Source organism: Schistocerca nitens, chromosome 3 (assembly GCF_023898315.1).
Source record: "Schistocerca nitens isolate TAMUIC-IGC-003100 chromosome 3, iqSchNite1.1, whole genome shotgun sequence".
Taxonomy (NCBI): Eukaryota; Metazoa; Arthropoda; class Insecta; order Orthoptera; family Acrididae; genus Schistocerca; species Schistocerca nitens.
Genome location: NC_064616.1, coordinates 64,770,760 through 64,796,349, shown reverse-complemented (window position 1 = coordinate 64,796,349; position 25,590 = coordinate 64,770,760). Strand labels below are relative to the sequence as shown.

The following is a 25,590-nucleotide window of genomic DNA, read 5'->3' as shown; positions in this document are numbered from 1 at the left end:
ACGGGGTCTTGGGTTCGACTCCCGGCGGCGTGGGGGACTTTTTTTCCCTGCCTCGAGATGACTGGGTGTTGTGTTGTCATCATCATCATTCATCCCCTTTACGGTCGGAGGAAGGCAATGGCAAACCACCTCCACTAGGACCTTGCCTAGTACGTTCCCCTACGCTCTGTCACGGAGTATGGGATTTCATCATCTAGCATAAAACTTTTTAGCCATCACAAATAAATGTACTGACGCACATAACAAGATAACATTTTTTCTTCGTCATACGTACTGTTTAGGGCATACATTCATATGTTTTCAGATCAAAATTATTGTAATCAGATTACAAAACACAGTTGACTTCTAAAAATTTATTTATTAATTAAGTTCTTTAGTTGAGGTACAATGTACAATTTACGATGTTTGGCTTGGTTTATCTTTGACAAGATATTTGGCGGTCCGTGTATGACGTCATTAAATGTAACTAACGTGGTTGGTCAGTTTAGATTAAAGCATTGAGGCGCCATATTGGATAGCGCGGCGTCGGAACTGTTGTTAACTTTTTGTTTGTTTATTTATTTTAGTAGTAGAGGTAGTCATGCAGAGAAGCGTAGAAATTTGGTTTCAAAGTGCGCCCTTAATTCGTGTTGGGGCTCCTGTTTCAGAATGAGGAGTTGATTGATTGCCATTATAACAGAAATGTCACCAATTACTGAAGCACAAAAAATTCAGCAGCGGAAAGAGTAAGTGATAAGATTTTACAGATTCGTTTTTTTCACTTGTGCCAACGTTGCCAAGGAAAGAAAAAGATAATGTGTACTTTGTTTGATCTGAACGGACGTGGAACAACTCAGTTTCGTCTCTGATGTTATCATTATGTAAATTTATAGCTACCAGTATATTCATGTATTTCCAGTGTATTCACGGAGTGAGCAATATGCTTTTAAGCTTTATTTGGACGAATTCCACTGGCGCGTTGCAGTTTATAGTTATGAGGCAGCAGAAGTTTGCTCTTTAAGAAGGAACAGTGTGGAGACGATATGCTATTAAATTTTAGACACACATTTCAAGCGTTTACAATTATTTCATTTCCTAGGTAGTGATAAGTCGCTGATTACAATCGAAACTTGAAGTAGCATCAGGTTCAGTTACCGTACAACAAATTAGATCAGGCATTTCATTTCTTTCTGAATAATGATGAAGGTGGATTCTTTGAAGTAATGTTGAAACGATCTCAACCCAATGTTAGCACCGATTGGTTCAATTTTTTTTTTTTTTTTTCCAGTGCAGCCTTTTGTTCTCGTTTCGTGTATTTTCATTTGATGCCACTTTCTGCAGTATTTATGAATGTGGTTGAGTTGTTCTGTTACTGCAGCGTCTTGTAATGGTGATAGTCTGCATAGCCCTCGTAGGAAACTTTCAGCTATTTATGAGAAATGTAAATGCATTATCAAGCTATATGCCAGACAAAAATTTTAGGACTTCGTGGAAATTTCGGTTAGAGTAGATCATATTCATGAACTTTTCGTTATGTAGATGACACAGTAACTAGAGCATTCATGAACTAGAAGGTGACAGAAAAAATATATACACAGTAAATATTTACATATAAAAACAAATATGTTAATGTGTCTTCTACAGATCCCAAGTGATGGGAACAAAAAAAAATCTTAAACACAGTTTCATTTAAAAGGTAGTAATTATCTTGTCACAAAACATGTAAATGTTTAATACACTGACGTGCATATGATAATGCTAAGGTTATTTTAGCCATGTGGTATCAAATAGGAAAAACGTTTTACTATACATATTTACAATGAGCACATTACTGCACTTGTTTTCTTTAATGGAAGTCAGATTGTACTTGGTGTAATACTCGCATTATTTGATACTATTAGTAGCACATACACATCAATTGGTTCTTCTAAGAAATTCATTAATGGAATAGTAGGAGCTGGCCACTAATATATCCTTTAGGCTGTTAAGCTGAACTTTTATTAGTGGTTTAACTTCTAATGGCTGCCGGCAAGTTATTGAAAATGTGTGTTCCTGAATAATTGACACCTTTCCAGATGAAATTAATTGGCTTTAAATCTTTGTGGAGATTATTATTATGTCTAGTACTGATTCCCTGAACTGAGCTGTTGGTTTGAAAAGGGCATACTTTTTAATGATAAATTACATCAAGGAATAAATATGTTGGAAAGGAGTAGTTACCATCACAAGTTTCCTAAACAGGCCTCTGCAGGATATTCTTTAGTCCGTACTAGAAATAGTTCTTATTAGGCCTACATGTTTTTGGACTTGGGAAAACTTAAACTTGGCTTGGTGAATTACCCCAAAAATTAATCCTGTATGACATTATAGAATGAAAGTAAACATTGTATGTTAGTTTATCATTATTTGACTGTTTCGGTTTGATTTCAGCTGTAAATTTTTCAGCTTGTGTGCAGCAGGATACCAGGACAGTAATTGGTAATATTTTTATAGACAGTGCTGAAACAATTAATGTGCACCCAGTTAGTGGACCACCTAATTATGACGCACAGTAATTGTAAATGAACAACAGTGTAGCGACTTACAGCTCTGAGGCATGTTCATTCAAAGCAGTAGGGCCTATTAATGAGGAGAGGGTACAAGGTTTTGCCAAGATGTTAAGAGGTAGTATGGGATGAGGTAGATACAGGAAGAGGTGCTAATGTGAAATTAAATTTATTCCATTGTAAATTGCCTGTATTTAAAAAAACTTTTCTAAACAGTTAACCAAAAGTCCATTAAAACAAAGTAAGCCATTGTTAACTAAAAGGATTAAAATTTCATGTAAGAGAAAAGGGGAAATTTATGTAGATGCCAGAATAAGTCAAGATTGGATGTTACTTGCATTCTGCAAAAAGTACTATAATATTTGCAGGGAAGTCATCAAAAATGCACAGAAGTATCCATGTTTGGCAGAAATTAATAATGCAGATAATGAGATAGAAACTGTAGCCTGCGAGATATTGTGAAACGGGAGACAAATACAACCAGTTAGTGTACAAGATACCACAACAATTAAACTTAATGACAGTGTTGTGATTGATAATTCACTGGTTGCAAGTAAACTCGTACAAGTACCTGGGTGTAATACTTAGTAGGGAGACCAAACACATAGGCTTAGTTGTGGGTAAAACAGGTAACAACTTCAGTTTATTGGTAGAATGCAGTGGAGATTGCTTACAGGTCACTCTTGTGATCCATCATTGAATATTGTTGAAGTGTGTGGGACTCGTACCAAATAGGGACTAGCAGGGTATATTGAACACCTTCAGGGAAAGGCAGCACAAATGTTGCAAGTTTGTTTGACCCATAGGAGAGTATCACAGAGATGATGAAGGAACTTAGCTGACAGGCTCTTGGGAAGGTTGATGGGAACTATCCTGAGAAACTCTACTACCAAAGTTACAGGAACTGGCCTTAAATGATGACTAGTAATTTACTACAACCACCTACATATTGCTCCCATCGGCATTGTGAAAACAAGATTAAATTAAATACAGCATGCACAAAGGCTTCCCATGCTCCATATGTGAATAGAATGACACACCTGATAACAGGTACAGTGGGATATACCCTCTGCCATGCACTTCACAGTGGTTCACACGGTATATGTATGAATGTGTATATTTTTAGACAATCACTTTCTACACAGTCCAGTGACATTAATGTGAGCACTGCCTATGTTCAATGTCAAATTGCAAATAAACACTCACTGATGGCAGGGGCAGCACTAGCAGTGGATTGTATACAAAGGGTGTCGGGGGGGGGGGGGGGGGGGAGTTGCAGACAGCTGTCCAGCCATCATCGTAATGCAGAAATGGAGCAATTTATCAGATATCCAAAAGGGCATGATCATTGGCTTTTTTCCCATGCAGTGGGCCCGGGTTGGATTCCCGGCCGGATTGGATATTTTCTCCGCCTGTGGACTGGGTGTTGTGTTGTCCACACCATCAACTCATCATCATTGACACACAAGTTGCCCAATGTGGCGTCACGTGAAATAAGACTTGCAACAGGGCGGCTGAACTTCCCCGGATGGGGCCTCCCGGCCAACAATGCCATATGATCATTTCATTTCATTTCTTCATTGGCTTTTGAAGGGAGAGTAAAGCATTCCTGAAACAGGTAAGTTTGTAAACTGTCTGCATGCCACTGTGGTTAAGGTATGCCATGCATGGCAAAATGGTGCTATCCAAAACTGGCGCCAAGGGAATTGTGGTGCACCACAGTCCATAGCTGACGGGAGAACGAAGGCTGCGGAGATGTGTATAGGCAAATAGAGGTGCAACTGTTGAGCAACTGACTGCCTATTATGATCCATGGGGTACTACCAACAGTGTCTCCTCAGCAACTGTTCAACAAGTGTTGCTGTGTATGGGCCTCTGTAACTGGCTCTTGCACCTGTGCTGGCCGCTGTTCATTGGCGACAAAGGCTGGAATTGTCATGTGACTACTGCAACTGGGTGCCAACTGAGTGGTGACAGGTGGCCTTTTCAGATGAATCACATTTTATGCTCCATTGACTAGATGGCCATTGATGTGTGTGGCATGAAACATCTGAAAGCAAACACCCTGCAACTAGGAGGGAGCGTTATGGCATGGGGAATGTTTTCGTGTCGTTCCCGGGATACTCTTGTCATTCTAGAAGGTACAGTGGATCAACACAACTATGCAGCTATCCTTGGGGACCATGTCCACCTCTGCATGCAATTTGTTTTTCTTCTTCACTGTGGCATCTATCTATCACCACTACAACACGATGTGTCACACAGCTTGCAACATACGCATGTGTTTCAAATAGCACCAGGATGAGTTTACCATGCTCCTGTGGCCACAATACTTCCTGGCTTTAAATCTGTGGGACCACCTCAATCAGCGTGTTCGCACCATGGATCCTCAACCATGTAACCTACCACAGCATGGCTTCAAATCCCTCTCGGTAACTTCCAGAACCTCATTGAATCTATTCCTGCAGGTCTCACAGTGGTCTGAGCTGCAGAAGGTGATTACTCAGGCTTTTGACAGGTGGTCCACATTTATGCGCCTGGACAGTGTAAATGTAGCAGTAAAAATAAGATTACTTGGTTCAGTAGAAGAATAAGAGAATATATTAAAAATTTCATTCCACAAAACTTTAAGCAAGTAGAAGTAACATAAACATCCTTCACTGAAATTTATGGGAATTAGAAAAACAAAAGCCATTATGGTGTTGATGGAATTTCAAACAGAATTCTGAAAAATTGTTTTACCTTGATGAGTAATGTATCACTGACATGGAGTGTTTTTCCAGACAGATTGAAATGTGCAATGGTTAAACTTCTTTATAAGAAATGTCAGAAGAAAGACGTACATCCAGAATGAGATTTTCACTCTGCAGCGGAGTGTGCGCTGATATGAAACTTCCTGGCAGATTAAAACTGTATGCCCGACCGAGACTCGAACTCGGGACCTTTGCCTTTCACGGGCTTTGATAGCTCAGATGGTAGAGCACTTGCCCGCGAAAGGCAAAGGTCCCGAGTTCGAGTCTCGGTCGGGCACACAGTTTTAATCTGCCAGGAAGTTTCAAAGACCTACATAATTATTGCTCTTTTTTGTATTGACATCTTTTTCCTAAATATTCAGAAAAATAATCCACTCAAGAATAGTTTCACATTTAAGCAGAAACAATTTACTTAGCATATCACATTTTGGATTTCAGACAAGTTTCTTGACTGAGAATGCCATTTCTACATTCACTCACCCAATATTACAAGCCTTAAATAATGAAATATCACCAGTTGGTATTTTTAGTGATTTTTCCATGTGTTTGACTGTGAAGATTATGTTACAGTTTTTTTGAACTGATGGCTTTTCACACAACTGGTTTGAATCATACTTAGGGAACGGAAGGTTGTTCTGAATAATTCCAACTGTGTTGAAAGGAGAAAAAAAAATTAGTAATGGGAACAATCATGCTTTCCTACAATGTTCAATTTTGGGTCTATTCCTTGCCCTTACATACATGAATGACCTTCCACTTATCACTCACAACCAGAATTGGTGTTTTGTAGATATTATTGATGTTATAATAAATCTTGTTAGAGAGAAAGGTGCAGAAGAGATTGTTAATGATTTTTTTTTTCAAAGAATTATTAAATGGTAAACAACAAGTAGTCATACCTACAGTTGATATAGCACATGAGCACGAGTCAGTAAGTAGGAGAGAAGGCTCCAAATTTTTAGGTGTATGTATTGATAAAAACTTGATCCGGAAGAGGCATGTAAGTCAGCTGCTTCTCCTATAATTGCTACTCTTGGAAACAGATGAATCAATATCCAGGAATATTTTGCATATTGCCACTCAGTGATGTCTTATGGGATAGTTTTTTGGGCTAACTCACTACTCAGGAAGGAAGTATTGATTGCACAAAAATGAGCAGTAAGAATAATGTGCGTTTACCTCTGGTCAACATTTAGTTCAGCATTTTAACTGCACCTTCACCGTATCTGCATTCGCTAGTGAAATTCATCACAAATAACCTATCACACATTGAGAAGAACAGTGATGTCCATATCTGCAACACTAGAGGAAAGTATAACCTTTATTACCCCATCATGAAAAGGGTTTGGTTAAAATCAACAGTCAAGATCACAGTATTTATTTATTTACCAGTTTCGGCTTATGTTAAAGCCATTTTCAGAATTTTTGGCCATGGTGGATCCTCAGTTTTCTCGTGATGCCATGATCATACAGTACGATAATACGGTACAATCATGGTATCACGAGAAAACCGAGGAGCTGCCAGTGCCAGCCATAGGGGGCCATAAATTCTGAAGATGGCTTTAATATAAGCTGAAACCAGTAAATAAACAAATATAGTTGCGATATAGACTGTTGATTTTAACCTAAATGTAGAATCAGGTCGCTGCACTCCATAGACAATGTTGTCTAAATATATGAGCATTATGAAAAAGAGCCAGTGGCTCAGAAAAGAGTTCTATATACAGCAACAGGAATATTCGATCATTTGCCAAACAACTTAAAATGTTTGACATGTAGCAAAGCAAGTTTCATATCCAATGTAAATTATTTCTTGTGGACAACTCCTTTTATTCCACACAAGAATTATTATTTAAAAACTGGTAGCCTGTTAAAAAGAGCCACCGTTTTTTAAATGTAGTTGCATAAGTAGGACTAAAAATATCTTAACAGTAACCAGGTATACACATCCTTTAAACTGACTCATTCCACATAATTTCAATTAAAGGATGGTCAAAATTATGTATGAAACATGTAACTAACATTATTGTATTACAACAGTTACTCAGGCAAACTGTATATTTTTATGTTGCTAAGTCTCTTAATGGTGATATATTTTGCTAAATACCGAGACACTGCCTTTATATAATGATCCAGTCTTCCTTATTTTGTGGTCCATGTAGGTTACATTGAACTGCTTGAATTATTCCTTCCATGAGGCCATGGTCCATACTATCCATTCATCATGTGCAAAAGATTGCTAGTTTTATGTCAGTAATGACCTCAGTGTGTACTGTGTAAATCTAAGTTGTAAGGGAAAGAGAATTGCAATGAGAATCTAATCTGAGCCTCATAATTAATTTAGAAGGGTAAATGATAATGCCTCTGTGCATGAGCACTTTCAAAATTGTGGCATAATATTTAGTATTTTGAGGAATAATAAATGTTTGCCTATGTGGTCAACCACTGAAACGAAAGTTGGAATGTGGTATTGTTGACTGGAAGTCCCAAGGTGTATGCATCTACATTCTGCTGCAAAAATGCAATTGTTATGTTTCTTTGTTTACTTTGGTACCTTTACATCAAAGATGAAAGCTTAGTATCTTAAATGTGAAAGTTTAGTGGAGATGGCTGTGACATTCATGCTGTATTGTATTTTTCATGATCACGAGAAAGGAGGATTTGACTGAGATTTTGTATTATCAGATGAATTCTAATTTAATAAATGATTCACCACTAGAGCCTTCTTACTCTTACTCCATAGCATGTTGTGCAGGATTTTGAATGTAACTCAGAACTTTGGTGTTCAGCCTGGTACAAATAACTTTACCACACACTTTTCTGCAGTAAAAGCTAATAATTTATGTAGATCTGATACCATTTAGTGGCATCTTAGATGCTTGGCCAGTAGTGAGAAGTGTAATCGAAATATGATCAGCAGAGTAGTAGTTACGACACTTTTGCACTCTGTAAATCAGTTACAGATAGAGTTAAATGGCACACAGTCATTCATTTTCATGGAGTAGCTTATCTAATTATGAATCATGTGTTAGGTGTTTGAAGTTTCAGTGCTTGTGGATCAAGGGAACCACATTCATTTTGGGTCTGTGTTACATACATTACTGTTGTAGCGTGAAGTGAAATGAGCATATCATGTTATATAAGAAATTGTTGTGGTGTTAAGAATGTAGGAGATGTGATAGGGACTTAAGAATAAGAAAGACAACCATCAAATATACTCCTTGTGAGAAGCTTGGAAATAAACATACGAATTACTCATTCATGTAACATTCAGTTTGAGGAACTGGAACATTTTATGTGGATAAGTTGACGTAAAAAAGTTAGTGTTGCAAACACATTGAAGCTATTTGTAAATGGAATATTTAATTACATTTTCAGTTCTGCAGCTTATCCCCAGGGAGTGAGGTGTCAAAAATGCCTCGAGTATGGCCACTGGACATACGAATGTAAGGGCAAGCGCAAGTACCTCCACAGATCATCGAGAACAGCAGTGTTAAGAAAAAGACTTAAAGAAAAGACTGAAAATGCTGAAACAAATACAGAGTAAGTTGGCTTAATGCTATTTCTGTATATTTTAAGCTCTTAAACCCAGTGAACAGTTATATTAATATTACTTATTACAAGGTATGTAATATCTTTGCTGTTGATTTACTCATTTTTTGCCTAACTTGTCTTTTTTATTGTTTTAATTCCAGTTGGTAATTTAAAAAAAATGTTCCTTGTCCACCTCATCTATGTATCTCGGTCTCAACTGTCCTGATGGTCTTCTTCCTTTTGTAGGGACTTAGTGTATCTTCCTTGTGATCTCATTTTACACAGAATTTTCTTCCTGAATATTGTGAGGGCTTCTTCCTTTTTTTCTGTCGGTATCTATTTTTCTTGTGCATGTGTTAGACCTGGCTCTATAAGTGACTTATAGATGCATATTGTGACTTTCTTATAATTATTTCTCCTATTTAAGAAGATTGACAGGGTATAACAGGTTTATTGCACTTTGAATCTGAATTTCATCCCTGACTTGGTTTGTTGTGTTTGAGGTGGTTGCCAGATGTTGAAATATGTGTATTAGATTTGGGTACATTGCTGGCCCAGATCTTGGGGGAGGGGGGCAACGTGGGGTATCTGGCCCAGGTGGCAATTCCAGGGGACGTCAAATTCATATTCTGCGAGGAAAAAACCTTGTTTCACAAGGTGCACAGCATCCACCAATAATTGGTCTTCGATTATTCATATGATTTTGAAATTCATCGCTGTTGCTTGTTGAACACATTCTAAGTTGATTTCTGAATGAATCATAAGTTGATTTTTGAATGCATACATAATGTATGTGATGTCTCAGCCAGGGGAATCCCCGTTGCTTCAAGAAATATAAAACTTTTCCGCAGATGGAAGGGGACGGAAATAAATGAGATGAGACATATATACCCGAACGGGTGAAAGCCAATTACTGTCTGTTTATGTGGTTGATTGGGTGTGCAAATTATTAGCGAAATCCATAGATTCAGACTACCAGAGTGGAAATAAACGGCTAACGGGAATAACAGGTATTTTTTTTTTTAATATATATTATTTTCTCGATGTATCCAAGAAAATGAAATTTTGACAGAAAATTTTTGCCACATAGCTACAGCACTGAGGGCCAGTTGTACAGTGCGTGGTTAGCAGCTACTTAAGTTCAATTCTTGGTACAGCTCGGAAAACACGTTTTACGAACACATAATAACGCCTAACCGGAGAACAAATGCGGGATAACTAAACTATTGAATTTTGCAGGGTTAGTGTAGTTAACTTGAGAATGAGTTTTGACAATGGCAGGAATAGTTACAGAATGACAAGATTGTTAGAATGAGGGAGGAGAAGAAATGGGGACATCACACAAATTATGTGGAAGAATATGACGATTCCAGATGTATATAAAAGTTTTATACTATTATTTTTTGATCTCATGCTTGAGAAACTGGAGCATATGAATAAAGTGTGAAACTTTCTCCTGATAAAAAACTTTTTACTTGTAGTAGGCCTAATAGACATTTCATATTGGTACTTCATGAATTATATTTCCGCAGAAGAAGCTGACTAGCACAGTCACCGTGGTGTAGTGGTTATGATACTAGACTGTTGCATTTTTGTTTTAATTTCTATATTCAGTTCGAGTACATTCTAGAAGTATCCACAGATGTCAAGAATCATTGTACTGGAATGTCCTGTAGCTGTACATATACTGTATGTGTTCTGGCCGGAGGCAGTTCACTCTGCGCTCTTGTATGTGCAAGTGCTGAATAAATCTTCGTTAAGTGAAGTAGGTGTTTGTCATTCATCTAATTACATCTTCTTCTACGTGATGATATTCTGGTGGAGATGCTGGGTATTGGAACTTGTGATAGCGCTAATTATCGACGACACAGTGGCTCCCATCAGGCCACGACAGAGCCACCGTTTACGTGGTGAGAAACCCGAGTTCGAGCCATATTCAACAGATCACAATCTGTCAGAGACAGAAGAAGAAGAGGACTTTACAATGACAGCAACTGTGTGCCACCACATGAGACATCCTTCCGAGTTCTCTGGTGACGGTGGCCGAGATCGAAACGAGTGCCTGAACGTATATGAGCGTATACCCAAATTTAACAAATGGGATGACACCGTGTGTTTGGGTAGCGTATTTTTCTACTTGGAGGGCACTGCCAAGCAATGGTATGAGAACAACGAGGACAAGTTCACAAGCTGGGAAGTATTCCAGGCGGAATTGCGCAAGTATTTCGGTGACACACAGCGATGGAAGTTCAAGGCTGAAAATAAATTAAAGTACAGGGCATAGCAACCTGGAGAAACTACAGCATCCTACATTCAAGATGTCTTGTAGCTGTGTAAAACATTTTATTCTAGAATGAAGGAGAAGATAAGGTTGCACATCTCATGAAGGGTGTTGCTGAGGACCTATATCAAGCCCTACTCCTGAAGGAGGTTTTGACGGCTGACGACTTCATATAATGGTGCCAGTATATCAAGACAATGCATCAAAAAAGAATTACAAGCAAGAAGTTTGAACGGCTTCCAAACGTCATATCGATGTCTGTGATGGAGGAAGGAACTGATTTCACAAGTGTTCTTCGTCAGATAGTGAGAGACGAAGTTCAGAAGGCACTTGGATTGCATGGTGAGGAAAAAACTGAGATGCTTCAAGATGTCATAAGGGAGGAAGTGGAACAGACATTGAACCCAATCTCTCATCCTTCATTTCCCTTTAAAATGGTGAAAAAGTCGAGACCCAGGTGAAGTTACGTTCCTACAATGCCACATGAGGAACCGGTTTGAGCACCAAGGAAGACTGACGTCTGGAGGACCCAGGATAACCAACCAGTATGTTTCCACTGCAGATGACCGGGACATGTGATGCGCTATTGTCGAGAAAGGTGGCGGATATTTGATGATGACGCCCGCGCCAGAAGACAGCCGATCTCAGCTGACGCCAACTTTGGGACGACGAAGATGAACAAGATGATGTGGGTGCAGGACGACATAGGTCACCATCGCCACAAGCTAGATGCTGGAGAGGACGCTCCCCAACACGCCGATCCAGGTCTCCATCACCTTTTTGAAGTTCCAGCTGATCACGTAGCTGCCGCAACCTGGAAAACTAAAGGGTGCGACCTCCCTTAGAGGTGAGGCCGCCGAAGAGAAAAATCCTCCGCCGTCAATCACTACAAAAGTTATAGTAAACTACGTTGATATCCTCATGGATGGCCGACCAGCCCAAGCTCTTGTGGACTCTGGAGTGTCATATTCAGTCATTTTGGAGAAGTACGGTCACCAGTTGCAGAAAACTGTATTCGTCGACAACAAAACATCTCTGCTGAAGGTGGCTGATGGGAAATATGTGAAACCTACAGGAAGATGTGTCATTCATGTGGGTGTAAGTGGCCATACACATCCCTTAGAATTCATCATCTTACATGAGTGTAGTCATGGCGTTATTCTCGGATGGGTGTTTTTGAAAGCTCCTCAGGCAATTATAGATTGTGGTCACTCGAAGATTATGCTAGACGAGATGAGATACTGTGGACAGGAAGATGCGCATCCGAGTGTGTGGAGACTGTGTGCTGGATGAAGTGATCATTCTTGCAGTCAGCACTAGAAAGGTAACTGTGATGTCTCATGCCATGCATCAAACCATGGATCTTGTAGGGGAAAGTAAGAGAAGCATACCATTGAAGAATAACTTGGTCATCCCAGCCTCTGTTGTCTTGTTTAAGAACAGACTCGGTGAATTGTGGATAGTTAACTGTCGCTGAGAACTGCAGATCCTTCCAAGACGTATGTGCGTAACAAACGCTGAGCCGTTAATTGCCAAACAGCTGAGCATCATAGAAACCTCCCCTGCCGAGTCTTTAGGCGAAATTGGTGTTACCACTACGAGACAAGATCTTCTAGCTCGACTATCACCAGATCTCACTAAGGAATAACAGAAGAAGCTACTTGCCATTCTTCAAGAGTTCTCTGAATGCTTCAACCCACAGGTGAAGAACAAATTAGACAATTCGACGGTGAAGCACTGGATTAGCACTGGAGACTATCATCCAGTAAGCCAGAGAGCATACCGCGTGTCAGCAACTTAATGTCGAATAATTCACGGCGAGGTAGAGAAAATGATGGAGAATGATGTCATTCAGCCCTCACAGAGCCCATAGTAGTCACCAGGGGTTTTTGTCAGGAAGAAGGATGGCAGTTGGCGCTTTTGTGTTGATTACAGGAAGCTTAATAAGATAACTAAAAAGGACATTTACCCACTTCCACAAATTGACGATAACGCTAGATTGTCTGAAGGAGGCTAAGTTTTTCTCAACCATTGACATGTACCCCGGAATACTGGAAAATCGAAGTAGATAAGGCTGATCATGAGAAAACTGCATTCATCACCCCTGAGGGCCTGTATGAGTTTAAGGTAATGCCGTTTGGTGTGTGTAATGCACCAGCAACTTTTGAACGGATGATGGATTATCTTCTAAGTCACCTGAAGTGGACGATGTGTCTTTGTTATTTAAATGACATTATATTGTTCTCAGAGACGTTTGATGAACACTTGAAAAGACTGGGGGCCGTTCTTAAGTGTCTCCAACAAGGCGGACTGAAACTTAACGCAAGAAAGTGTCTCTTTGGAGCAAAAGAAATCAAAATACTTGGACACTTTGTGTCATACGAAGGTGTGCGGCCACGCCGAGAAAAGGTGAGCTCTGTAACGGAATTTCCTATTCCTAAAAGTATTAGAGATGTGAGAAGCTTCCTCGGATTATGTTCTTATTACCATCGTTTTATCAAAGACTTTTGTATGAAAGCCAGGCCATTCCAAGAGTTGTTAAAAGCCGATGCTAAATTTCTCTGAGGTGGTGCTCAACAAGATTTTTTCGATGTGCTGCGAAAAGCTGTGACAACTGACGCTGTACTTGGTCTGTATGATGAGAGAACACCTACAGAACTACACACAGATGCCAGTGGGTATGGGATCGATGCTGTTCTGGTGCAAATTTGAGATGGAAAAGAGAAGGTTGTAGCCTATGCTTCTAGGACACTTACAAAAGCCGAGAGAAACTACTCAACTACAGAAAGAGCACGTCTTGATCTGGGCCATGTGCAAATTTCAACAGTATCTCAATGGAAGGCCATTCGTAGTTTTTACAGACCATCATTCACTTTGTTGGTTGACAGGTCTTAAGTATCCAACAGGATGACTTGCCAGGTGGGCACTACGTCTTCAAGAGGACATTACCATGGTGTACAAAAGTGGAAGAAAACAACAAGCTGCCGACTGTCTCTTAAGAAACCCTGTGCAAGACCATCACGACTTTGATGAAGATAGTGACTGCCTCGCTGCACACCAGGCTCTCTCTGCTGAGCAGAAGGAGGATGCCAAGATCTCAAATTATGCTTGCCTTAAATCGGTCAGAGGATGTGATAGTACAATTTAAGGTAGTTAATGGATTACTTTACAAGAAAAACTTCGATCCGTTTGGAAAGAGGTGGCTACCAGTGATTCCTAAACACATGCACTTAGATGTTCTACAGAAATTCCATGACACACCTGAGACCAGACACTTAGGATTTATTAAGACATACAATAGGATCCACAAGAGATTTTTGTGGCCAGGTTTATTTAGGAGTGTCCGTCACTATGTGTCGCGCTGTCGAGAGTGCCAGAGGAGAAAGGCAGTTACTCAGAAACCACCTGGCCGACTCGTACCAGATCCACCAACTGAAACGCCTTTCCAGCGTGTTGGGATTGACCTCCTCGGATGATTTCCAACGTCTGCTAGTGGCAATAGCTGGATTATTGTTTGCACTGATTATCTGACATGCTATGCCATTACAAAAACCGTGAAAACAGCTGAAGCATTCGAGGTAGCCAAATTAATCGTGGAAGATATTAAAACACGGTGCCCCAAGGTCATTAATTACGGATCGAGGAAAAGTTTTTCAATTGAATCTTGTGACTACCTGCCATCCACAAACTATCGGGCATACTGAACACCTTTATAAGACCTTGGCCGACATGCTTTCATGGTTCGTCAATGTTGAGCAGAGCAGCTGGGATGAGGTGCTACCTTTCATGACGTTTGCCTACAACACCGCCAAACAAGACACCACAGGATTTACACCATTTTTTCTGGTATATGGGTGTGAGGCGACTATGACGATAGACACTGTGTTTCCGTTACATCCTGATGACTTGGACGATGACTACATCGGCCAGAGAGCTGAGGAAGCTCAGCAGTTAGCTTGACCCTGCATGCTGCAGGCTCAAGAAAACGATCACCGAAGGCATGATGTGAGCCATCGCCCTGTTGTTTACCAGCCTGGTGACCTCGTCTGGATCTTCACTCCTGTTCAGAAGGTTGGTCTCTCTGAGAAGCTCCTCAGGTGCTACTTTGGACCTTATAAGGTTGTAAAACATTGTACTGGAATGTTCTGTAACTGTATATATACCGTATGTGTTCTGGCCGGAGGCAGTTCACTCTGTGCTCTTTTATGTGCAAGTGCTGAATAAACCTCTGTTAAGTGAAGTTAGTGTTTGTCATTCATCTAATTACACCTTTTTCTATGTGACAATATTCTGCTGTGTTATTTATGTAAATGAGGTAGATAAAAATGACTATTTGTGCCAAAACAGTCTTGCTTATGTGGCAGGTGTTACAATTTCTGCAATATTGGAAAGGCCTGTTTTGTTTTATCGAACAGACAGTGACAAAATAGATGTAATCAACTTGAGGAACCACGCCAGTCTGGGGTACTATTTGTATTAACAGCTTTTTCAGTATTAGACAATGACATTTTGATTTTTCCTGTAGCAAAACATATGATGAACTTTGGGGTGATAGATTCTGCCTCAGAAAGGAAAGCATGCCATACAAAGCTGTAGCAAGATAGAGAGAAAAAATGTTGGGACCTAAGGATTGGAGAAATGTGTGTTGTTTTGCTTGTCTCTGGCCTTTACTGGTGTTATTTTTTCTGTATTTAATTTTATGTCACACATAGGAGAAAGTCACTAGCTAATAGGCAACAAAGAGTGCAGATTTTCTAAAGAGTTGTTACTCTCCTGATTACAAACAATCCCGCCCAGTATAAATTGAGATATTTTAAGGGGAGGGGGGGGGGGGGGGAGTTAAATTGGCCACCTGGGAGCAAGGGAGGCACCATAGAACATTTTAATTTCCACTGTCCTTAGTATGGATTTTATGGTTTCCATTACAAAATTACATGTTTGAATGCCACAGAGCGAAATACAGTGACATGCAATAGAAGAATACTGTGTGAAGAGGCATGGCACTGCACTTTGGCACACTTAAGACCAAATAACATGTCTTGCAGTTCCTTGAACATATATGCTTTATATATGAAACTCTTCAGAAAGATGTGTGCTACTAAAGGAAATTATTAATGAAAAATTGATTTTTTTTTTTTTTTTAATTTTTGATGTTCTGTCTCAAATGCTTTTGATTGGGGGAGGGGGGGGGCGCACATGCCACTACTAAGTTTTTGCCCGGTTCAGAAATATTGTAGATCCAGTGCTGATACAATGACATATTTTAATGTGTTACATATGCTGGTATGAAGACCAAACTTGCATATAAGTTGTAAGTTTTTCATTTTACATTTGTAATAATTGTGCCTGTACATACTGTGGTTAAGCTGAACTCTACTTAGGAATACCATAAAATGTTGGTTTTTACACTGCAAAGCAGCGTGCTACAATATATGACATGATCTAGTGTGAAAATACACGAGGGCCTGAAATTTGTCAATAATTAATAATGAGATAAAGTGATGTTGATTATAAAAGAGAACAGGCTACATAGGAAAATGATATGTTTTTAAGAAATTTTAAGTGACTTGTGTTTGCTGGTATTATAAAATAATGTTATGTATTATAAAATAATATAAAAGTTCCATCCAGGGATTTTGGCATGATTATTCAAATTATTTGCACTGCAGATTGTTACTTCTTTTATCATGGTACTTTCCCAGTAAACTTTATATCTTACCCTACATTCTGCATAAATTTCATTGATCTAAACACTTGTGGTACCCGTACTCACTTCTCTTTTGAAGATCTTTCCTCCACAGTTGTCTCTTGTAGGTGATTCTGGAGATGTTCCAATCCTTAAATGCAGATTTTCTGAGTTTGGCAGAGGCTCATTATAATGTAAATCAGAAGAATTTCCCTTACCAGAGATCCTAAAATTGTTACCTATAGTTTATTCTGACTCATTTCCTCGAATTGCAATTTGTAGTCACGTAATTTTCTCAGTGACCAATATGGGTAAAGAGTTTCTCTCAGTGGTCTTCGAAACTTACTCATCATTGTGGGAGTAATTGCTTGTTATGTTCAAAATCAGTTGTTGGCCTATTATTGGCGTGCATGCATAAGTCATTTTGAAGACACGCAAATTGTGGATTTGCTTTATTTCAAGAGGTTATGTTGAAGCATTGTGGTAGGACATGTAGAAGTAACCTGGCATATAATGTTTTTAGCTGTCTGTGGCAGTAAAAGTCTAGATCAGGACCAGTGGCATACTTACATTTTTCATGCAGCAATGTTGTCAGTACTCACTTTAACCACATTGGGACTGAGAAGGGATGTATTAACTGCTGGTTCTAAGCAGCTGATGGGAGAGTAGCGGATGGACATCTTTCAAAGCAAGAGACAAAGGAATATTGTCACATTCTCATGTTGGTGTTGCACCTCGTAATTTGTGACATTCAGAAAAGAAAGTCAGTCAAATATTTGTAACAGCAGTGAAGAAAAGCATGATTTCAATTATGGGGAAGAAATTCATTGCCTTTTTTCTCACCTGTCATTGGTTGCATGAAAGGATCATCCCTCTCGCTACACAAAACTGACACATTGCCAACATATGAGAAGTAGAGAAACAGTCGTGGGCGACGCTGACCCTGATCGGGACTTAAGCCCATTCTGGCTGTTCATAGATAACAACGTTGTTTATTCAGAAGTAATTTGACACAGTTTCTTGCAAGCAGCTTAGCTATATGTGTAGATTCATCAGAATGACTATCACAGTATACAGGGTGATTCTTATTAACATTTAAAAACATCTGAAGTGGCTTAGACACCACTGCAACAAGTAATTTGATAGGAGACACATGAGGCCACAAATGCATGGAAGTACCCGAAAAGTGGATGACAAGGGGTGAGCATGTGATGTCACCAGATGATGTACTTTGCCACACTTGCAGTGGTTGAGCTTGTCGATTCTACAGTTGCCGGTAGGGGGCAGTACTACACGTTGCAGCACAATGGTGCAAATTTTGAACACCTTTTGTACATATGATCTGTTGGAAATGTAGAAGTTTCGTAATTACTGTCCTCATTGTAAACAATCAAAAGCTGTTCTTATTTAGTGTTTCTTTCCTTTTGTCCCTTCTTTTTTTGTTTATAGACATTATTTAGTAAAGAAAACATAGACCATTTTCTGGTAATGACGAAATTCAGAAGCTTATATTCATTTACTTGTGGTGCAATATGATAAGTTTTTCTTTCACTGTACTTTGCAATAAACTAGCAGAGACGGTGAGACTGTGAAATAAAATATAAATCTTACCACAATGTATGGAAATAACTGTTTAATGCAATGAAAAAGTCTTACCCGCCAGATGCAAGTTTCGAACCCTGGGCCATACACGCTAGACTCGGGCACACAGGCCCAGAGCCACACTGACATGAATGCTTGGGTTGGGATGATCAGATGCAACAGATTGAGAGACTCAAACGTGCGCCAATGTACTTGATGGGACAGTGTCACAAGTTCAATATTTTTCATTCGCTTTTGGGATATTCCCCGACCTTTTTCAGTCCGACGTCTTATATTAAATTATCTCTGCATGACCTACTTCTCTTCGGAAATTTTTAAACATTAATAAGAATCACCCTGTATAGTAGTTGACAGGACGTCACCTAGTTAAAATGAAGTTACTTCTGACATTCTCCGAGGAAGTGTGATAGGCTCTGTGCTATTGTTTATGATTTAAGAGAGAATCTAAGCAGCCCTGTTAGATCAGAGTGTTTGCAGATGATGCCATTGTTTACCATCTTGCGAAGTAAATTAAACTTCAAACACAATTGCATGAAAATTGATCATTGGCCCTGAACAATAATTCTGTTAAATTTATATTACATAATAATTGGCAATTTTAGAGGTTGTTGATTCAACTAAATATTTGGGAACTACAACTAGGATTAACTTACATTAGAATGGTTATGTATAAAATTTTGTAGAGAAGGTGGACCAAAGACTGAATTTTATGGACAGAACAATGGCCACAGATCTACTGAAGAAACTACATGCACCATGGTTGTAGAATACTGCTGTGCAATAAGGGATCATTACCAGACACGACTGATATAACACATTGAGAAAGTTCAAAGAAGGGCAGCTCATTTTGTTTTATCACAAAATAGGGGAGAGGATGTTACAGGTGTGATAAGAGCTGAGATGACAATAATTAAAACAAAGTTTTTTTTTCATTTCTTTTCATGAAGTTTCAATCAACAGCTTTCTCCTCCAAATACCAAAGTACTTTGTTGCCTATCATTTATACAGGGTGGAACAGCTATCATGAGAGAACACAAATTGATCTTGCACACCAAAATATTTGGTCATCTCCCACTTACATAGGGAGGAATGACCACATGAGAAAATAGAAACAGAGTTTATACAGTAAGATTTAGGTGTTCATTTTAGCCACTCAGTATTCGAGAATGAAACTGTGGAGGTTTAGTTTGAAAGTAGTGTCTTGCTGTTGTTAAATGTGAATTGCAAAGTAATGTAGAGGTAGAAATATTCCTGAATGAAGATTCTTTTTAATTCTGAAGGGTTTGAGGTGTTCAGGATGCAATACAACTTGTAAATATGCTGAACTTTTCCGTTCCACCATTCCACACCGAATTTAATAAAATAAAAGCAAAAGTAACCTTTGTCATCAGGTTAGGTTAGGTTGGTTTACAATAATCTTTGCATGAATTTATATTTATCTCAACCCAAATTTGTAGTTGTCATTAACCAACTGTTTAATGGAAGATTTTCAATTTTTAATTACTAATAATCTGTCTTCTGGTGTGTATCGTGGAAATGTAGGTACTTCATCTGTGATGGTACTTTTGCTTATTGGAGTTTTAGGTTGCAGCTCATATTTCTTTGCAGCTTTCAAGTTTAATCAAAAAGGTATGTAAAGTAATTTCATTACATCTATTACGGATGAGGAACTGCAACTGTGATTTAAATTGCTGGTTTATTTGTCCATAAATATGCAACCAGTTGCTTTCTTTGGTTTTTGGCAAGCCTAGCTAGTGTTCGAGCCACTGCAGGCTCATCATCAGAGGGAAGTGTTAATGTTCCTGTAACAACTCCATCTGATGGTGTGCCTCTGTGGCTCAAAAACTAGTTAATGGCACAGAAAATAAATTACATTAATAATTCAAAAAAGTTACTGGTTGCATGTTTATACCCAAATAAACCACCAAGATATTAAAAGGTCGAGTATTTTTGTGAGGATTGAGAGTGTATATAGTTTGGACTTAGTATCAGTGAACAAGCTGAAGAAGACTGAGCGAGGTGGCGCAGTGGTTAGACACTGGACTCGCATTCGGGAGGACGACGGTTCAATCCCGCGTCCGGCCATCCTGATTTAGGTTTTCCATGATTTCCCTAAATCGCTCCAGGCAAATGCCGGGATGGTTCCTTTCAAAAGGGCACGGCCGACTTCCTTCCCCATCCTTCCCTAATCCGATGAGACCGATGACCTCGCTGTCTGGTCTCCTTCCCCAAACCAACCAACCAACAAGCTGAAGAGTTGAAAAAGAGTTTGTTCATATAGTCTTTGCCCAAAAGATGTGGGCAGTCTCATACAAATACCTCATTTCTTAAGCCTGTTTCTGACTAACTTGTAAATTACTGGTGAGGTCTTTTCCCCCCTTGTGCTGAAACTGCTCTGGAAGTGTCAATGAAGAAACTTCTTCTGAACGTAATACTGGAAAAGAACTTGCTGTTAGTCAGCTGTATTGGTGTCTTGTTTAGTATACATGTAGATGAAGAAAAAAGATTGGTAGTCTAATACAGAGACTATTGTCGTGAAAGTGACAAGCAAGCATAAGAAATACGTAGAGAACAGGATCAACAAAAACAATGACTTGCAGTTTGTAAGCATAACCTTTATGTTTGAATTAGAATTCCTAGCCTCTTGCAAACCAAGCAAATGCTGACTAGGAGCACAAAACGTGCACTATTGAGTGTGGGCAACATTTATTGTGGTGTGATGAATCTACCTGTACACTGCCTCCAACCAAAGGACAACATTTACTTACGAAGAACACCAGAGGAAGCATAAATTGTGACCTGACACACACACACACACACACACACACACACACACACACACACACACACACACACACACACACACACATCCATCAAATATAACTTACCATCACTTCCACTTTTAATATGCCACAGATGCCAGAATTTTTATAATTAGAACAATGAAATACATAAAATGTTTGACTACATTAATAAAGACATTGGTGCTCAGTACACAGCTATAGCATAACATCCAAGAAATTAAAATTTGGAGAGAAATGCATAATTAGAAAAGCATTCATTTGAAAATTTGAATGGAGCCTGTATTATTCAGTTTACTTAAGAACTGTAATAGCAACAAGCTCTTCCCAGCTTCATCATCATGATAATTTACACAATATAAAATCAAAATGTGTGCTTACCACTGTTAGTGTTTCACTTAGCTCTAAGATTGTGAAGATAGGTCTGCAGGATATGGCAATGCAGGCACATAAAGGGGGAAATACAGTTTCTTTCAGTTGTTCCTGCCTACATTTGGAAAGTCAGTCTACTTGTTCTCTCGTTCTTGGGTTAAGGGCCCCCTTCTGTTTTTCCTACTTGTGCACCCACAAAAAATGTCATATTTTTTGTTGAGAGTACTGAGAGCAGTAGTGGTCAGCCTCGGAATTGATGCCTTTCCGCGGCTGACATGTTCCCTGCAGGTGGGCGGGCCACAAGTTGTGCAAGTGGACTAATCCTCTCACAAACCACTGACAAGAATCTTGTGGTAAATATAGTGTGTGATTCCTAAAATTTCTTGCCATATTCTAGACAGTTAGTTTTCATACTATTTATTCTCTAAAAGTCGTCAAAGAAACTTGTAAACCAACAAGTGTAAAAATATAAATGATTTTACTAAAATGTTCTGTGGAGGTGGGGGGGGGGGGTGTCATGTTGCTCCCTTGTATCTGTGCCTGACTTTAGGGTTTTCAATAGGTTTTGTGGTTAAAATGGGAGGAAAATTAACTTGCAAAATATATTAAACCATATTAAGTAATAATAAGTAATTTAACCATATTAAGTAATAATATCACACTCAGTGGCACAGGCATTTCCCCCAGGAAGGCGTTACATCATCTAAGGTACACTCACCAACATAATTTTAAATGTCCTGAGATCGGTTTCATTAGTAAGAGTGTGAAGAAAAAGGTCTGACATGACCTTCACAATCACTAAATGCATTTTCACATAATTATGGTCTACATTGGGAAACAGTTAAGGGCCTTTTCCAGTATGAAACAGTTTATTTTTGAGGAAATAATATAAAACACCATTGACCACTATTCAGGACTTAATTGCATGAATCCCTAGAATGTTTCATGTTGTTTAGGATGGATATTCATATTGCTTTGTGTAGTTTCTGCATTCTGGAAGTAATAGTAGGCATTTTAGTTAACTGCACTAAGTTTGGTTTTATAGTAACATATTCTTTAGTAGAGTGAACCTTGTGCCAGAATAGATGTTTGCATTGTGTGTCTTTGAAGTGTCTGAATTTTGTTGAATTTTATTTTAACATTGTTGTTTTCTAATTTTTACAGAGAGAATACTCAGAAGAAAGAAGAAAAAGTTCAGAAAAGAAAAAAGAAAAAGGACAAACCTGCTAAACAAGATACCGAAAAATCGTCAGAAAGTTCGTCGGAGGAAAACGATTCCAATAGTAGCAGCAGCAGCAGTAGTAGCAGCACTGAGAGGAGCAGCAGCAGCAGCACAAGCAGCAGCAGTAGTAGCAGTAGCTCAAGTAGTGACAGTGAGAAGAGCAGTGGGGATAGCAGTAGCGACAGTGACAGTAGTGACTCAGAGGAGAGCGACAGTGGCAGTAGTAGTAGTAGTAGCAGTAGCACCTCCAGTAGCAGTGGCAGCAATAGTGATACTGACACTGGTGCAGTTTCCTCACAGCAGCCAGCAAATGGCACAGATAATGAATGTCAGAAATCCAAGAAACACCATTCCAAATCAAAAAAATCAGGATCTAAATCCAAGAATGATTCACCAGAATCTAAATCCAAGAACATTTCATCAGAACCTAAATCGAAGAATGTTTTACCTGCAGTGTCCAGTAAAAAATCAGGAGCACACAGATCGAGGAGTGATTCGTGAATATTGCCAATAACTTATGTGATTTTCTTTAAAACATGAAAAAAATAACTATTATATATGGAAATGCCGATAAAGCGGCATTAGAGTAAATCACTTTTACACACCGTCCAAATTTCGAGATTTTTACTGAGTCCCATATTAGCTTTAGTATTCAACTGCTCAACAAATATTTAACCTGGTGAGAAATTGCTTTTTCAGTGTATGATCTCAGAATCCGACATGAGATTCTGTACATTTCAAAAATAATTCCGTTTTGCAATGAAATGTACAACTCTAGTTTCTGTAGTTGTGTACCACATTGGGCTTCATTTGAATTTGTTCATTCAATACATATAATCAGTTTGTATATGGAATGTAATGTCTTTTAAGAGAGTCTTGTTTTGAAGTTTGTTTAGAAACTGCTGCAACTTGCTCATAGCTTGAGTTACATCCACGTGGGTCAATGAAGCTGAAATATTTTGGTCATTTAGGGCCAAGTTATTTGCCTGTGTCTCTTTGAGATCCAGATATCTTCGTGTTATGTGGGATGTTATAACTTATGTATTTTTATCCTGTATTACTCATAATTTGACTAAACTGTCTGTGCAGTTATTGCTATTTTTTCAGAATTTGGACAACAAAATTGATTTTTTAATTTGATTAAAATAGCTTTATGTTTGATGATTCAGTCAGTGAACCTGCCACGATAGTGACCATTTCCGGAACAGTGGATGTGTGCAAGCCCTGAGTCGAGTCCGCTTCACAGATTGAATCGAATCTGCTTCACAGACTGACGATGGGAGCTGGTGCGCTGACTAGCGTGGATATGGTTTTTAGGTGTTTGCCATATCCTCCTAGGTAAATAATGGATTACATGCCACCTCAGATACATGATGAACAAATACTTTGAAAAATGGCGTCACATTTCATCATGTGATTACACTAGATACAGACAGATGGGATAAATGAATTCCTCTGAGGGGGAAGGGCCTGTGTGGGGAAGCTGGCATTAGCTTTCAATTACCTTTGGACGTGGTGACCCCATCACAATAATAGCCTATATACAGGTATGGTTGGTCTCTGTGAGAAAATTGAAGTACCGTAGCAGTCCCAGTCCATCATTGATTGGATAAAGGGCATCAGAAAGGATGGAAACATTCAGTGAGTCAAGAGACAGGGCTACTTGCCGGCACTTTCTCAAGTGCCACATGCTTGATGCGTTGCCTGTTTTTATAAGTACATGGATAGCCTTGTCAAGCATGGCTGGCTGTGCGGTGGCAATGCTGCGTTCTCTACTGCAAGCTGTCAGTTACAAAATTACTTTATTTGAGGTGTAACTTTATGATTTACTTTCCGTGAAGATATGTCTAATATCTTCTTCTTCTTTTCTCTCTCTCTCTCTCTCTCTCTCTTTTTTTTTACTCGTGCATTAGGCTTTTTATTAATACAAATGGAGCTGCTCTTTTACTTATGTACCATAGCTGTTCAGTTTTTTTCCTTCCTGTTAGATCATAGCTGTTGTGACTTTTGAAATACAAAAATTTTCAGTCTCACCAGAGTGTAAACTGTTTCTGTTAATTGTACAAAGAAGAGGTTACACTCTTTTATTAATGGTTTAATTATGTGAGGAGTAACAGCGTTCAAGAATTGGGCCACTTGAACACTTTTTGCAAAGGTGGATGAAGGAATCATCTCAGAGGTTACAAACCGTAATTTAGGTATATCAGGAAACGTGAGTGAAAATTGCTGTACTGAAATTTTAAAGGGCTCCTTATTCTGTCTGGAGCACTGTATCACCACATCGTTCTGTCCACTAAGATAAAAGAATAAATGGAATGATATGTTGTGAAGTGGTATGACTTTAAATTCCACGTTTTTGTACCTGAGTGTGAGATTTAATATACCAAGTCAGTGATACAAATGATATAGTTGTGAGGCCCACTGTTTGAGTATGTATGAGCACTTTCAACTTATGTCAACGACCTTCCAGATCAGCCTCAGCTGATGCAAGTGTAAATAAAAATAATGTACCACCTGTGACACTTTTACTATATAATAAAGCTTTCTTTTTTTTAAAAAAAAATTACTTAGGATATGATGTATTGTATTCATTTTGCTCCAGGGAATGGAAGGAATGCTCTATATTGAATCATTCTGAGTCTTTAGTTTTGGGGAGTGCTCATTTATGTTAGATGTTTGAATGCAGTCATCAGCTTTTTTTCCACCAGAGACAAAATGTCTTTGTTTCATGACACTTTTGAGCATTGTACTGTTGTATTTAGTACCACACACTTCTGGAATCAATTAATACAGTTTTTTTTAGGTTACCTTATG

The 25,590-nt window shown here is 38.9% G+C and overlaps 1 protein-coding gene across 1 annotated transcript; it reads left to right on the top strand.

Annotated features, from left to right (window-relative positions):
- Window positions 1–489: 489 nt before the first annotated feature.
- Window positions 490–25,339, top strand: LOC126248025 (zinc finger CCHC domain-containing protein 10-like). The gene is made up of 3 exons (XM_049948621.1): window positions 490–725; window positions 8,657–8,821; window positions 22,719–25,339. Exons 1-3 carry the CDS (start codon window positions 682–684, stop codon window positions 23,275–23,277), a joined length of 768 nt encoding a protein of 255 aa, XP_049804578.1. The 5' UTR covers window positions 490–681; the 3' UTR covers window positions 23,278–25,339.
- The last annotated feature ends 251 nt before the right edge of the window (window positions 25,340–25,590 follow it).

Coding starts and splice junctions, on each gene's coding strand:
- LOC126248025 (XM_049948621.1), top strand. CDS start 682: ATGTCACCAATTACTGAAGCACAAAAAATTCAGCAGCGGAAAGA. Junction 726..8,656: donor AAAATTCAGCAGCGGAAAGA/GTAAGTGATAAG, acceptor TTACATTTTCAG/TTCTGCAGCTTATCCCCAGG. Junction 8,822..22,718: donor AATGCTGAAACAAATACAGA/GTAAGTTGGCTT, acceptor TAATTTTTACAG/AGAGAATACTCAGAAGAAAG.